Source organism: Ochotona curzoniae, unplaced genomic scaffold (assembly GCF_017591425.1).
Source record: "Ochotona curzoniae isolate NIBS_2020 unplaced genomic scaffold, NIBS_Ocur_1.0 scaffold_3890, whole genome shotgun sequence".
NCBI lineage: Eukaryota > Metazoa > Chordata > Mammalia > Lagomorpha > Ochotonidae > Ochotona > Ochotona curzoniae.
Genome location: NW_024467115.1, coordinates 28,614,075 through 28,630,345, shown reverse-complemented (window position 1 = coordinate 28,630,345; position 16,271 = coordinate 28,614,075). Strand labels below are relative to the sequence as shown.

Below are 16,271 nucleotides of genomic sequence, written 5' to 3'. Positions count from 1 at the left end.
TCCCACAGTGCCTTGTGAATTTGCCGTGGTGCCCTGGGTACTTCAGTGAAGTGTGGGATCTGGCCCCAGTGACCCTCATCATGCAACCTGAGAGGAGTCCCACCTCAGGCCTAAGCTGTTTCTTTAGGAGGATTAGGGGGACAATTAAAGGACTGATTTTAGTAGCATTCACTATCTCCATATAAATTTTGTGATGCCAGCCAGTTCATATGCATGGCTTTTTTTGTTACTTTCCTTTAATGCAGTAGTCATATATTTTTTAAAAATGTATTGTATTTTCACTAGAAAATCAGATATATAGAGAAAGATCCTCCATCCAATGAATCATTCCCGCAGTGACTGCAGTGGCCAGAGTGAGCCAATCTGAAGCTGGGAGCCTGGAGCCTCTTCTGGGTCTCCCATGCAGGTACAGGGTCCCAAGGCTTGTGGCTGTTCTTGACTGCTTTCCCAGGCTACAAACAGGGAGCTGGATGGCAAACAGGGTCGCCAGGACTACAACCGATGTCCACATGGGATCCCGACATACAAGGCAAGGACTCTAGCCGGCAGGCTACCGTATTTTAATAAAAGTGAAAATTGAATATGAAACTGTTGATGGAAGAAGACCTAGGGTCTTTGATATTATTCTCATCATTTGTATTGTATTAGCTTTCCAAAGAATATCAGTTGAATCCAATTTTTGCTTCTCTCTTACAGGCAGAAAATATAATTTTGAGTCAGTCCTTTTTTTTTTTTTCCTATACAGAACAAATCACCTGCAGCAGTTACAGAGCCAGAGACAAGTAGATTTGATAGTACCGGATACGACAAGGACTTAGTGGAAGCTCTGGAACGAGACATAATTTCTCAGAATCCCAATGTCCGATGGTAAGTCACGTTGCAACAGGCAGTGCTGCCGGTGCCCTTGGGAGCCGAACACGGAGCGGATGTCGGCTTTCCCTGAGGGCTCTCTGCAGGCTGAGAGTGGACACAGCGGAGCAGGACAGAGAGCCAGAAAGTGCATTTGCTTCCAACGGCACCAATTCCTTTGTCTTGATTTTTTTTTTTTTTTAGTATATAAATTCTCCACAAAATGAGATTAAGATTTTAGAGATTTCATTATTTTTGATATTTTTTGATATATGCTTCCAGTGGTGAGGCAATGATTTTAATGCATGGATGTTCCACGTTATTGGTAGTAGTCTCAAGATGTTTTTATTTTTTATTAGAGCAGTTGGTTTTTTATTAATATTTCTAATCAGAGATGTGTATTTTAATCATGCAGTAGGAGACATTGATTTAGGGGACAAAAGATTATAGATTATCACAGTAACTTTTCCACAGTGTTACATATGTTCTATTAACATGTTTTTTATTTGAACCTTAGTGAGAATTAGGCATAGTTTTGGGTAATACTTAATTCTTTTTGACTTTTGGTATGTGATATTTAACCCATGCAAAGCCTTTGCATTTCCCCCGGGGAGCGGCAGTTGAGGAGTTCTGGTGCTTCTGAATGACCTCACTGCAGTCGCTAGGATCCTGTTCATCTGCTGCCCAATAGAGTCAGGGCAAAGCAGCAATGTCACTGTCTGTCTCTGCTGTATGCTTTCTTGTTTTTTTTAAAAACTGATTGTTTCTAAGTTAGGAATCTTATGGAGTGAGAACCACAAGGGCAGGCATTTCAACTGAGATGTCATGCTAACACTTGATAGCACTTGAGCCAAGCTGAAGAGCTGATAGCGCCCCACGTTGAAGATGTAGATTGTACTCTAGATGCACTGGTTGACAGGAGGACTTTCCACTGTACTTGGCAGCAATGCCTGGAGAGCGGCCGAGCACTGTGCCAGCAGGGGGAGATCCTGTGCTCAGTGGTGCTCCAGGGCTCTGTGTGGTTAAATGTAGAACCAAAGGGATTGCTCATTAGGCTCCTCTCTTTCAGGGATGATATTGCTGACTTAGTAGAAGCTAAGAAGTTGCTTAAGGAAGCTGTGGTCTTACCAATGTGGATGCCAGAATTTTTTAAGGGCATTAGGAGACCGTGGAAGGTAAGTTTACAGTGGCTGCATCATCAGAGCAAATCACCCCACATTGATAGACCCCATATTATCTGTGTTGGGGAAAGTGTAAGGAAAAAATGGAGCAGTTAAGCTTTTCAATTAAAATGTAAGTAAAAAACTATTGCAAGTTTCCCAGAAGAAAAAGATGCAATCTGATCTCAGGAGGTGGACTACGTAACAGATTTGAATAATCATGCATTTGTAGATAGGCCTCCTCATCTAATGCAAAAAAACTTCCATTTTATACAACATGTTACAGAACTTACCATCTTAAGAAATTTATGTAAAGTGTATACATTTAAGGAGTACTTTTTTTTTTTAAAGATTTATTTACTTTTGTTGGAAAGACAGATGTACAGAGAGGAGGAGAGACAGAGAGGAAGATCTTCCATCCAATGGATCACTCCCAAGTGGCTGCAACGGCTGGAGCTGAGCCAGTCCAAAGCCAGGAGCCAGGAGCTCTTCCGGGTCTCCTATGCAGGTGCAGAGTCACTGAGCCTTAATGAGTACTTTTTAAAGTCATGGGCTAATCTGAAAAGAGGCTCAAAAATGTTTCTTAGGGGCCCGGCATAGTAGCCTACTGGCTGAAGTCCTTACCTTGCACGCCCAGGATCCCATATGGACGCCGGTTCATGTCCCAGCTGCTCCATTTCCCATCCAGCTCCCTGCTTATGACCTGAGAGAACATTCGGGGATGGCCCAGTGCCTTGGGACCACACGCCTGCCTGGGAAGCCGGGAAGAGGCTCCTGGCTCTGGATCAGCTTGGCTCCAGCCATTGCAGTCACTTGGGGAGTGAACCAGCAGACGGAAGGTCTTCCTTGCTGTCTCTGCTTCTCTCTATTTATGTCTGCCTTTCCTATAAAAATAAATCTTTAAAAGAGAAGAGATGTTTCCTGGATTTGAAAAATGTGGTAATGGGTAATCCTGCACAAACTGATATTTTAGAAATACTTTAAAGGCTAAATGATATGTAATAGACATACTTGCATGCACTATTTCAGATAAAAAGCTGATTTGAGCAGAAAGTTTGGCAGATGCCAGTGATGCCTGTCTCAGAGCATCAGTATTATTAACTACTTTTTCTCATCTCTGATTTCCAAATTTGTAATAACGTGATTGTCTTCCTTTTGTAATGGAAAAAATAAATTTGTGTTAAAATACTTTTCTACTTACCTGCTCTTTATTTGTCTTAGTACTGTATAATGAGTCGTTTCCTTACGGTATTGTGTTCCCAATAGGGAGTACTGATGGTTGGGCCACCTGGCACAGGGAAGACCCTCCTTGCTAAAGCAGTAGCTACAGAATGCAAGACAACGTTCTTCAATGTCTCTTCATCAACTCTGACTTCCAAGTACCGAGGCGAGTCAGAGAAGCTTGTCCGTCTGCTGTTTGAAATGGTGAGTGGTGGAGGTGGCTCTCGGCTCCTCAGTGCAGCCTACCTGCCTGCCTGCCTGCCTGCCTGCCTGCCTGCCCCCTTGATGGGCATGAGTGGCTCAAGTTTCTTTCTCCTTTCCTCAAGAAGTAGATGGATACCTGCTGATTTATCTAATTATTTTTGTTTCCTTATGTTCATAATAATTATGAAATTGTCAAGTTTTAAAAATCACCAGGTTTGGGCCTGGCGGCGAGGCCTAGCACCTAACATCCTCGCCTTGAACGCACCAGGATCCCATATGGGCGCCGGTTCTAATTCCGGCAGCTCCACTTCCCATACAGCTCCCTGTTTGTGGCCTGGGAAAGCAGTTGAGGACAGCCTAAAGCTTTGGGATCCTGCACCCGTGTGGGAGACCTGGAAGAAGTTCCTGGCTCCTGGCTTTCAATCAGCGCAGCACTGGCCGTTGTGGTCACTTGGGGAAGGAATCATTTGACGGAAGATTCTCCTCTCTGTCTCTCCTCCTCTCTGTATATCTGACTTTCCAATAAGTAAATAAATCTTTAAAAAAAAAAAATCACCAGGTTTATTTGCTACCTTGGCAAGTATTTTAACAATGCTGCCGAAAGGTAGGTCACGAGGACTTGTTAGAGTTGGAATGCCTCTGATCTATCAACTATACCAAAAGTTTAATGATCCAGTCAATAGATTAAGTTGTTTACTTTTTCCTAATTCCTCAACTTTTAGTAAAAATATTTTTAAAAATTAATTCAACACATTCTGTTGTACTTTAACGATTATAAAATCTTCCCTCTCAGAAATAGAGTAGTCATAGGGCTGGAATGGTACGATAGCAAGCAATCCTCCGTTTACAAGTGCCAGGATCCCATAAGGGTGCTGGTTCGTGTCCCAGCTTCCCAGCTGCTCCTCTTCCCATGCAGCTCCCTGTGTATGTCCTGGGAAAGCAATGGAGGGATAGCGTGAGGCCTTGGACCCTGCACCCATGTGGAAGAGCGCTCAGCTGAGCTCTGCTCACTGTGGCTACTGGGGAGTGAAAGGTAGATTTTCACAGATAGTTTTTCCATCTGCTATCTGTGAAAATCTACCTTTCAGATAAAAATAAATCAATATTTAGGAAAAAAAAAACTTACAGTTACATGTACTAGGGCAGAGTTATACTATTACACAGATAGTGACCAAGTTGTGCATTCTTAACCATAGCAAACTATACTTAGATGATGTGGACCCATTATAGTAGCATGGTGGTTAAATTCCTCACCTTGCACACACTGGGATCCCATATGGGCGCCAGCTCTAATCCCAATGGCCCCAGTTCCCATCCAGCTCCCTGCTTGTGGCCTGGGAAAGCAGTCAAGGATGGCCAAAAGCCTTGGGACACTGCAGCTGCGTGGTAGACCTCTAAGTAGTTCCTGGCTCCTGATTTTGGATCGGTGCAGCACCAGTCATTGCGGCTGCTTGGGGAGTAAATCAACAGACGGAAGCTCTCCTCTGTCTTTCCTTTTCTCTGTATATCTTACTTTCCAATAAAAATAAATAAATTTTTTAAAACAACAACAACAAAATAAAACGACTTAGATGACCGCATTTACCTGTTTAGCAGAAACTAGACTTTCAGAATTTCAGATTATTCCGTTTTTGAAAAAGTTCTTCCTTTGTAATTCCCATTTTCTTTTGAATTCTACAGTTCTTAAGCTACAATGTGAATTTTAACCTTCTTAGTAGCTTTTTCTTTTTTTTTTTTTTTTTTTTGAGAGATTATTTTTATTGGAAAGGCAGATATACAAAGAGGAAGAGAGAGAGGAAGATCTTCCGTCCAATGGTTCACTCCCCGAGCTGCCACAACAGCTGGAACTGAGCCAATCTGAAGCCAGGAGTTAGGAACCTCTTCCAGTCTGCCACGCAGGTACAGGGTCCCAAGGCTTTGGACTGTCCTGGACAGCCTTCCTAGGCCACAAGCAGGGAGCTGGAAGGGAAGTAGAGCCGCTGGGATTAGAACCAGCGCCCAAATGGGATCCCGATACATTCAAGGCAAGGACTTGAGCCACTATTCTATCACACTGGACCCAGTATCTTCTTAATAGCCCATCTGTTAGATTACGTTTAGAAGATATTTTGACCATTGCTTAAATAAAATTATATCACTAATATTCCAAAATGATATCCTTTTAAAAAAATAGCCAGAGAGAGTGAATAGTTAAATGTGCATTTCTTAGTCAGGTGACCTGATCAAATCCTGTCTGAGTCACTTTGCTGACTGATTACCTAGAGGCAGCTCACTTCCTCTCCCCATCCTCAGATACTTTGTCTGCAAGACCTGCTGGCGTGTGCGGAGGCTGAATAAGCAAGTGTGTGTACATGGCTTGATATAAAGCCGTTGATAAGTGTTCTAAAGTAGAATTTTATTTTATTTTTACTCTTTAAAGATTTATTTTAATTTTTTGCTGGAAAGGCAGATATACAGAGAGGAGGAGATACAGAGAAAAAGATCTCCTGTCTGCTGATTTACCCCCCTAAGTAGCTACGAAATGGCCACAACAGCCAGAGCTGAACCGATCCAGAGCCAGGAGGCAGGAGCTTCTTCCCGGTCTCCCACATGTATGCAAGATCCCAAGGCTTTGGGCCCTCCTGGACTGCTTTCCCAGGCCACAGGCTGGGAACTGGATGAGAAGTGGAGCTTCCAGGACATGAACCAGTGCCCACGTTTTACAGTGACCTAAATTTGATGAAAATGTATCTGGAACTTTTCACATAACGCACACAAAAGCTCAAATGTGTAATTTTTGTTATATTGTCAGGAACTTTGGAGGGAATTACATGACTTAGAATTCAGATTTTGAACTATAAGAAGGATTTAGATGTCTGGATTTTCAAAATAAACAGACTAACTCTAAGTTTGTACTTTGAGAACATAGTATTTTCAGTACGGTTACCTCCCCTCTTCGATTATACTGCATCATAGCCTTACAGAGCAGAGAACTGACGAGACAGTGTGGTTGAACATTCACAGCTGTAATAGTTACTTCCCATTCTGGACTTGTATGTGTAGGAAACGTTTTAAATACTGTTTGTTCATCTGAATTCTGTCTGCCAGAAATGTTGGTTATTTTAGGTGCAAACTTTCTGCTATAGTGGTTCTATAAGCTTGAATATTTGAACTTAAAAATGATTTAACAATGTGTTCTTAGTTATTTCAATAAATTCCTTTCTCAGACTCCTTAAAAAGCTGGGCAGTGCTGTTCAGTGTTTGATAACTCTTTATTATGTTAATATTTGACTAGGTCTGTTAGTTAATGGATCAGATTAATCTTCCCTATTACTTTGAGGAAGAAATGCATTTAACTCTGGGGATATTAGTTCTAAAAAAAAATGAAGTATTATATATGCCATAACATAAACAAACCTTAGCAACAGTATGTGAAATAAAGGAAGCTGGACACGAAAGGCCATCCATTGTATGGTTGCATTGCTATGAATGTCCAGTATAGGCAAATGCATAAAGAAAGCACATAAGTTAGTTTGTGCTAGAAACCAGGTGAGGGAGAGACTGTCGGTTATTATTTTGAGATGCTGAAAATATTCTGCAGTTAAGTAATGGCACTGTTTGTATAACACTGTGAAGATACCAAGCATTGAATTACATACTTTAAAATAGTGTGTGTAATGTGAAATTTATCATGACTAAAAGAAAACCTGGGCTGGGTTTGAGGGGCGGTATTTAGCAAGCAGTTAAGGCATAGTTTGAGGGGCTCTCATGTCGGTGTGTCTGCGTTGAGTACCTGTTATGCTTTGGATTCAAACTTCCTACTTTTGCATACTCTGGAAGGTGGCAGGTGACAGCTTAAGTGGAGACCCTGCTCCCCACATGGGAGACTCAGCTTGAGGTTTTGGCTTCTGGCTTCAGCCTGTCCCAGACCCCTCAAGGGGAGAAGTCATTGGATGGGAGTTATGTTTTTCAAATAGATTAAATAAAAAAACAACCCCTTGTAACATATAAATTATTAAATTTCTAGTTGGCAGGACTAAATATACTTTAATGTTCCTAAATAGTAAACTGAGAAGCCACCACCTTAGTGTAATAACTTCCAGCAGTGGTGCTGGCATCCCAGTGGGCTTGGTTCAAGTCCCAGCTACTCAGCTTCTGACCCAGCCCTGCTACTGTGCCTAGGGAGGCAGCAGAAAATGGCCCATGTCCATGGGCTCCTGCACCCACATGGGAGACACAGAAGCTCCTGGCTTCAGACTGGTTCAGTTCTGACCATTGAGGCCATTTGGGAAATGAACCAGCAGATGGAGAATCTCTCTCTGTAAATCTGCCTTTCAGATGAAAACAAATCTTTAGGAAAAAAAGTAAGATTAAACCAAAAAAAAAGGCAATTTAGAATTTCTTGGAGAAGCAGGCATTTGACACGGTGGTGAAAACCCTGTGTGGGCTGCCTGAGTCCCACCTTGGAGCACCTGTGCTGAAGTCCCACTCTGTGCCTTGTTCCTGTGGCACATCCTGGGAGGCAATGGGTGATGACGGACATGCTTGATTTGCATTCCTGGCTTTGACTGGCCCAGACCACAGGCATCCGCGTGTGAACTAGTGCAGGGGAGAGTTCTGCTTCTGCATTTCAATACAGTGAATAAAAGAAGTCTCTCGGAGGCAGTCTCTATGACTTTACGTAAGGTGATGGTTCTGTAAACTGTTTTTTGAGACCTTTAAAATACTTGCTAATATTAGTATCTATAAACGTTCCCCCACCACAGTTATCCACATTGTTACAGTATACCAGAATAATCTTGGGTATATGTCAGATAAGTATATATTCACTTGCATTGTTGAGTGGGAAAAAATACCAATATATTCAAATAAGTAAGTGCATTAGGAGCTACGTTTGCTGCTAGACTGTCCTCTCGCCCCAGTATTAGGGCCAGAGGGAATGCTGTACTTACCTGCTTTCTCATTGCTGACTTGTGGATTATTTTTAAATAAAACAAAAATTCTGTGTTCTGTGGTTTATTCTTTTAGGCTCGATTTTATTCTCCAGCCACCATATTTATTGACGAGATAGATTCCATTTGTAGTCGCAGGGGGACTTCCGAAGAGCACGAAGCCAGCAGAAGGGTGAAGGCAGAGCTCCTGGTGCAGATGGATGGTAGGTATGCCTGGGCTGCCCTGGCGGGAGGTCAGCTTGCCACGGCGGCTGGCTCTCCCCAGAGAGCTAACTACATGGCTTTTTATTATTACATTTTGTAAAAAAATTACTATTTTCCATTATATACTACATTTTTGTAGGTATAGGACTTCTTCCCCATCCCCCCTTTCTTCCCTGCCCGTCTCCCCCTCCTCTCTCTCCACAAAGCCTTTAGGTGTTGTTGATAGCTCCAGCTGCATCCAAGGCGGCTGGCATGGTACAGCTCTCCCAGCGGCCATCTACAGGGAGCCCTTTGGCATATTAGTGATCTTGTTTATTGGTAGCCATTCTGAAATAGAAATAAATGCAAATAAAGTAGCCTTAAGTGGTTATGTATGTTTTGAAAAGTATTATATGATAGAGTTCAGCTATTTAAAAGATTGAACTGTTTATCTTGTTATCTTCCATCTACTGGCTCACTGCCCAGGTGAACACAACAGCCAGGACTGAGCCAGGCGGAAAGCTCGGAGCTTCTTCCCGATCATCCATGTGCTTACAGGGACCCAAGCACTTGGGCCGTCTGGGCCAGCTTCTGCACTTCCCCCGGGCTGTTAGTAGGGAGCTGGATGGGAAGTGGGGACATGAAATCTGTACCTATGTGGGGTGCTGGTGTTACAGGTAGCAGTTTAAGATGCTATGCTACAACACTGACCCCAAGCTGAACTACTCTTGATGACATCTGTTATGAGTCAATTTTTGTACATCACAGAAAACTCATTTTCCTTAGATTATAAATTCACTTGTAAGTAAGTTTTGGAAACTCATGGAAAATTTATTCAGGTTTTCTTTTAATGTCATATTCTATGAACGTTTAGAATCTATGTATGTATGTACGTATCTGAAAGGCTGAGAAAGCTCCCAGTGCAGGTGGATGGGAGAAAGCCAACCATTTGACCACCACTGCAAATGTGCCTCCTCTACTCAACGTGTACCAGTAAACTTTCTAAATTTGTTTTTCAAGCTTTATTCTTTTTTTTTTTTTTTTTGGAAAGACAGTTATACAGAGAGGAGAGACACAGCTAGATCTTCCATCTGTTGGTTCATTCCCCAAAAGGCCAGAGCTAGTCCATTCCAAAACTGGCAGCCAAGAGGAGCTTCTCCAAGCCTCTGACATGGGTTCGGAGGCCCAGGTACCTGGGCCAGCCTCTGCTGCTTTCCCAAGGCATAAGTTGGGAGCTAGACTGGAAGTGCAGCAGCTGATACTTGAATCAGTACCCATATGGGTTTCCAGAACCACATGCAGAGGTTTAGGATACCCTACTACCATGCCAGCCCCCAGCTTTCTAAATCTTCAAGGGCTGTCAATTATACTATCTTGTAGTGTGCTAATGTTTGATAATCTTTAAATACTGAGCTTTATTTTGCGCAGTGCACTTAATGTTTTTTACTGTCTCCTTACACTTCTTTCAGGTGTTGGAGGTGCTTCTGAAAATGATGATCCTTCCAAAATGGTAATGGTTTTGGCAGCCACTAACTTTCCCTGGGATATAGATGAGGCTTTACGGCGACGTCTTGAGAAGCGCATCTATATTCCATTACCATCAGGTACCTTCATTTGTATCTTGTCAGGAAAGGTATTAATCCTTAACTAGTTTTGATTAAGATTTGGTTTAAAGTGGCTGTCTTAACGAGATAAGAAATAGAAGCTATCCTCATATTACCACTTTGGCTCTATCTGGAACCTGCACACCTTGATACAAAGAGATCAAAAACTCAACGGAGGAATAGTTCATGAAATTCCAAGTGGATAAGCTCTAAGAACTGGAAAACAACCCGCAGGAAGTAAACTTGAGAAAAAGTGCACTCTGCTTTGCTGAGGCTCACGTTTTAAACTGCTTGTGCCCCCAGCCAAGGGCCGGGAGGAGCTGTTACGGATCAGTCTGCGTGAGCTGGAGCTGGCCGATGACGTGGACCTCGCAAGCATCGCGGAAAACATGGAGGGCTACTCAGGGGCGGACATCACCAACGTGTGCAGGTGTGTATGATTTGGAAGGAGAGGTTTCTGTGGGCATATATACATATATATATTTCTATCATGTTTTTATGATAAGATAGATGAGTGTAAAGACCTGCCTTACAGTCTGTGGTCAGCGCCACACTCTGCAAGTTAAGTGCGAGCAGGTGTTAGAGTCGTATTTGGGTATCTTTTGTGTCAGTGTAGAATCTATAGTATATTTAAAAGCTACAAGTTCAAGAACATAAGGTTAAAGGAATTTGTGAAATGTAGTAAATCAGTTATTGTCTTAGATTTTAAAACTTACCAGTGCATTCCATACTGTAACATAGAAAATGACTATAGTAAGTAAACTGGTTTGGCCTATCTAGGGCCGTCTCATTTTCAGTGCACCTATCCTGAATGTGATAGGAACAGCAGTAGTAAGCAACTTAGTAAGTTTCAGCCTGACCTTACATACTGGCTCAGATGCTTGTCAGCAAGGGGCTTGACTACGTTAGTTTCTGTCTCTAGAAAGCATACTGCACAGGGTTACCAAGATTGGGAAGGACAGTTGTATACATATATACAATAATTGTACAGGGGGACTCCAAATGTTTGTGGAAGATGGTGAAAAAAATAAACTTGAGGTAAGTCTTTGGACTATCCAATAAGACACCCACATTTTCATAGTAAAGTACCTAAGTTTGTTTCCCAGCTCCTGACTTGATCTTCCTGGGATGTTGGCTTAAGTGCCTGTTGCTGGGTAGAGGTGGCTTGAGTTGAGTTCCTTCTCTGGGCCTTGCTTGCATGCATTTGGGGAGTGAACCAGGAGGTGGGAGCTCTCCAGTGTCTGTATCTCAAATGTTTAATTTGGTACCAAAAATAATGTTAAAATTCATACATACAATGGGTCTTCAATTAGTTTATGAGAAGTGCATATTCTTAAGAAAACCATGTTGATTTTAAAGTTTCTGCAGTCAACCTGACAGTTAAGATGCCCACATCCCCCAACAGAGGACGTGGGCTTGAAAACCAGCTCTGTCCAGCTCCTGAAGGCAGTCTCCTGCTAAGGCAGAGGCCCTGGGAGGCAGCACTGCTGACTGGCAGTGAGCTCCTGGTACCCTCTGCCGAACCTGAATTACATTCCCAGCTCCCACCTTTGCCCGAGGTCAGCATTGGTCATTGTGGGCATCTGAGAGCAGATGGGAGCTGTTTCTTTAATAAACTAAACTACAAAGTTGTTGCATGAAAATTGCCTTTGAATTTCATTTCTCCATGAACTTTTTGAAGTGCCTTTGTCCTAGCAGAAGTTTCTCCACTAGAACAGGAAAGGAGTAAACACTTCCCTTGATTATCTCGCTTACTCAGTTGTTACTGATTTTCAGTGTACCTCCCCTTGCTTCAGCACAACTCAGAACACGTCTTTATCCAGGGCACAGTCCTGAGCAGTACACACACGTAAATGTAAGACTTTCAAATTTTACTTGACAGATTGACTCTTCAAGTGCTCACTGTGGCTGTGGCTGGAGCCAGGAGTCCGGAACTCAACCCAGGTCTCCCTTGCAGGGAGTGAGAACCAATCGAGCCCTTCCTGCTGCCTTGCCACCTTCCCTGCAGCAGTAGGAACCTAGAGACCGCAGAGGGAAATGTAACCAGGGTATTCCAGTGGGGGCGTGGGCGGCTTAGCTGCTCAGTGTCTCTCCTGTGATAAGGGCATAATTAGAGAGTTTTACATATAGTCAGAATAATCATTTGTGATTTTTTTAAACCTAAAATCTAGGGATGCATCCTTGATGGCAATGAGAAGGCGAATTGAAGGTCTGACCCCCGAAGAAATCCGAAATCTCTCAAGAGAAGAAATGCACATGCCTACGACAATGGAAGACTTTGAGATGGCTTTAAAGAAGGTTTCCAAGTCGGTATCTGCTGCAGACATTGAGAGATACGAGAAGTGGATATTTGAATTTGGATCATGTTAAATTCTCACATGTAAATTGTAAGAAATTTGCCTTAAGTCTTTGAAAAATAAGTAAATGTAGTATTTCACTAAGTGCTATATTTTTTTAATGTTCTTAATGGTAAGATTTAAAGAAAAAGAACATGATTCTAAATAAAGGCAATTTTTTAAGCTGAAACTTTGTTTTAATTTAGCATTACCTCATTTCTGTTTCAGTAGTACAGTTGTAGCACATACTGTTAATTAGCTTGTGAAACTGTTTTACTTTTATTATTGTTATCATTTTATACATTTCCATAGGCTCTGGGATTTTTCTTTTTTTTTTTTTTTATTTTATTTTGATAATCTTTACATAGTTGATTAGGGCACAAAGGGTCAAGGGCTACAGGAAAGTGAGTAAGACCATTGTTTCCACATTAATATTATTTTGTTTTTCTGTATCCGGGGTAAGAAGAGAGATAAAAGTAAAAGCCCCACCCAGCCTCCCACTCATCCCAGGTCCCCAACGTGGGGCATGCTCCAAGGGTCCTGCTCAAGCAGTTTTGATAGTTCAACACTTCTGAATTGCTGCCAGTCTCGCCACTCCAAGCATGATGAAATCTCTTCAGAATCCGCTGGCTGAAATAGTCTCTTCATGGTTGGGGTTCTGAGATCAGCAGTTCAGTTGGAGGGATCCCCAGAGAAACTTCGTCTGAGGTGATCCAAGACTTGATTCTTGTGTGTGCTTGCCAGTACAGGGTCCAGCACTGTCCATCGCCCCAGTCAGCTTATGCACATGCTGGTGGTTGCATTTGCTGGGTCAGTTCTGTTTCCAGCCCTGTCTTCCATGTGAACCAATGGGTGTTGCAGTCCAGCTGGATCTTGTCCACTTCATACTGGGCCCTCACGCAAACCAATGGGAGCTGCAGCCTAGTTGGGGCAATTCCCCATAACCCCTACCAGGCCTGCCCCCTACCCTGGCTCCCATGCTTGCCAGTATGTACCACAGACTTGTTCAGTCTGTCCCACATCCCATTCAGCTCTCATACATGTCAATGATCATTGAAGCCTAGTTCAACCCAAAAGCCCTACTTTCCAGCCCATGTATATGTGCTGGCAGATGCTGTTCTGTCTAGCTACTCCTGCCCTAGTACTGGTTTTCATGCTCTCCAGTGGGATAGTAGCCCAAGAGGGAGGTGCCCATTTTTTCCCTCCTAGGCCACTCCCACTCCTGGATTATGCACTCTCCAGGTGGTTCTGCTGTTTAATTTGACAGAATTAGCCCCCCAGTGCCAGCCTCTTACAACTTACAACTGATGCTGAAGCAAAGCCCAACCAACCCTCACCCACTCTGATTTATGCTTGCATCAGTAGGAACGGTCAGCCCAGCTCATCTTTCCCCTGATCTAGCTCACATGAGGCCCACAGATGTAGCCTTGCCCAGTGTGGTTTGCCCCCATCCCAGCTCATGTTCTCCAGTGGGAGTGGTGATCCAGCAGGGGAGCCCTCCACATTCTCCCTACCAGCTTTGCCTCCTCCCTCCCTGGTTCTCACATGTGCAGGTTGGGTGCTGCGGCCCAGTCTGTATGGCCCATCTCACCTTGGCATTTGCCAGTCTGGCCCGGCCCACCTCCAATTCCAGCTGATGCTGGTGAGGGTTACAGCCTAGCCCAGTCCAACATGCATCTAATCCCAGCTGTAATGTGCACTGTTATGTGTTGCAACTATACCTGGCCTGACCCACACTGTTCTGGTGCTCAGATCCACCAGCGAGTGATATGAACTGGTTCAGCCTGGTCTGCCCCCTACCTGTGCCAAATGTATCCCGGGGGTACCGTAACCTGGCTTAGTCTGGGCTGCTCCCTGTTGTGGTTCTTGCACTCACCGCAGAAACTGTCTTGCTAGAGGAATTGCCCAGGCTCCTCCATCAGAACCTCTCCCAATGAATGCCAGATCCCACACACACCAATGGGTCCATGGGCCAGCCCTATTTAGTCCACCTCCTGCCCTAGCAGGACCAGCCCTCACCCTTTCTGGTTCTAACTGTTGGGTGCTACAGCCCAGCCAAGCCTGGTCCACACCCAGAGACAGCTCACACATGGCTCAGCAGGAGCAGAGAACTAGCCTAGCCCATCTACACTCTCCCTGGTTCTCACAAGCACCAGTGTGTGCAGGAGTCTAACTCGGCTTTGTGCATCCCATACCCAGCCCACACACATACTGATGGATCCTGCAGCCATGTCCAGACCAGACCCCTGCCCCTACGCTGGCCCTCACACTCACCAATGGGAATCATTCCCTAACCAGGGTGTCCCCTTAGCTCCCCAGCCAGGCCTGTTTCCATCTACTGATCTCGCGCATGCCAGTAGTTACTGTGACCTGGCCTGGCATAGCCCCTCATCCGTCTTAGCCTTTGCCTTCAGATGCTGCAGCCTGGTGTGGCAGAGCCAGCTCCCAGTCCCAACTGTCACTGGTAGGTGCTGCAACCTGGCCCTTCTCAGTCTGCTCCTGTCCCTGGCTCATGCGAACCAGTAGGTGTAATACCCTGGCCTGGCATGACCTGCACTCCAACCTGGTTTCTGCACTCACCAGTGGGCTAAGGTTTCCTTGGCTCTGTCCAGTCTGCCCCCTTCCATAGCCAACCCACACACATGCCGACCGATGGATCTACTTTGCCCAGCTTGCCTGACACATAGTTCTGGACCACTTATTCACCAGTGGGAGCTATGACCCCATAAGGGAGTTTCCCAGGTTCCCCCACTTGGCCCATTCCCAGACCCAGATCTCTCTTGCACCAGCAGGTGCTAGGCCCTTGCCTGGCATAGCCTGCCCCTCCATCTTGGCCTTTGCATGAGCTAGAGGATGTTGCAGGCTAGCCTGCACCAAACCCTGTTTTTGGATACACATGCAGGTGCTACAGCCTGGCCCTGCCCAGCCTATTCTTGGCCCTAGTACCTGTGAGTGTTGGCAGGTTCCATGTTCACACCTGGTTCAGCCCATCACCATCCTAACTCTTGAACTAACCAGTGGGACTTATATTTTCACAGGGTTGGGCCCACTTATCCCCCACAGAATCCACCCAAAGACCTGGTTCTCTCGTGTGCTGGTTAGTGTCCTGACCCTGCCTAATATGACCCGTCCCCTGTTCTGATAGTCATGTACTGGGACCTAACCCTGCTGGACAGACCCCCAGCCCTAGCCTTCATGTAGGCTCGTATGTGGCAGTCAGCAATGTTCTCACCCATACAAATATTCTAGTCTCTCACCTTCAAACCACCAGGTCCCCGTCTCCTCACTTACCTACAAGTACAGTGGCCTTGTCATAGGCTGTCTCAGGATTCATTCCTCACCTGCATGTACAGTGGCCTTATCCATGGATGTCCCTAGGTATTAATTCCTCAACCCCAAGTCCTCAGAGCTCCTTGGTGGGTGGCCAACAAGCGGAGCCAGCACCAATAGACACACTGGCCTTCCGAGCTATGATGGAGCCAGCTACTTTTTAAGCAGCCGGCCAGGCTAAGCTCCCCTACCCCCATCAGCCAAAAGCGGCAGATGGAGTGGAGGTTTCAGTTCGCATGCCTGGCCCTAACTCTAGCTTCTTACATAAGCCAGTGCATAGCTGGAAATTCCTGAACATTTTTACAGAAGTAGTGAATTAAAGCAAGGCTTAATCCATGCCCACTATGTGTCCCTTCCCACCTGCCTTCACCACAGCTTCCTTCTTCTTCCCGGGGGAGTACACTTCATTTTACTGTGCATTTTAAAGTGGGGGGGGGGGGCGGCGTTGTGGAG

General features: G+C 44.6%; 1 protein-coding gene across 3 annotated transcripts in view; it reads left to right on the top strand.

Moving 5' to 3' along the window:
* Positions 1-12,677, top strand: part of KATNA1 (katanin catalytic subunit A1) — a 36,488-nt gene extending 23,811 nt beyond the window's left edge. For all 3 annotated transcript variants that reach the window (XM_040965311.1, XM_040965312.1, XM_040965310.1), the window contains 7 exons: positions 746-867; positions 1,919-2,024; positions 3,276-3,434; positions 8,442-8,568; positions 10,018-10,152; positions 10,456-10,582; positions 12,324-12,677. In XM_040965311.1, the coding sequence (XP_040821245.1) occupies positions 746-867; positions 1,919-2,024; positions 3,276-3,434; positions 8,442-8,568; positions 10,018-10,152; positions 10,456-10,582; positions 12,324-12,522 (975 nt within the window). In that variant the 3' untranslated portion in view covers positions 12,523-12,677. The remainder of the gene's footprint in view (positions 1-745; positions 868-1,918; positions 2,025-3,275; positions 3,435-8,441; positions 8,569-10,017; positions 10,153-10,455; positions 10,583-12,323) is intronic.
* The last annotated feature ends 3,594 nt before the right edge of the window (positions 12,678-16,271 follow it).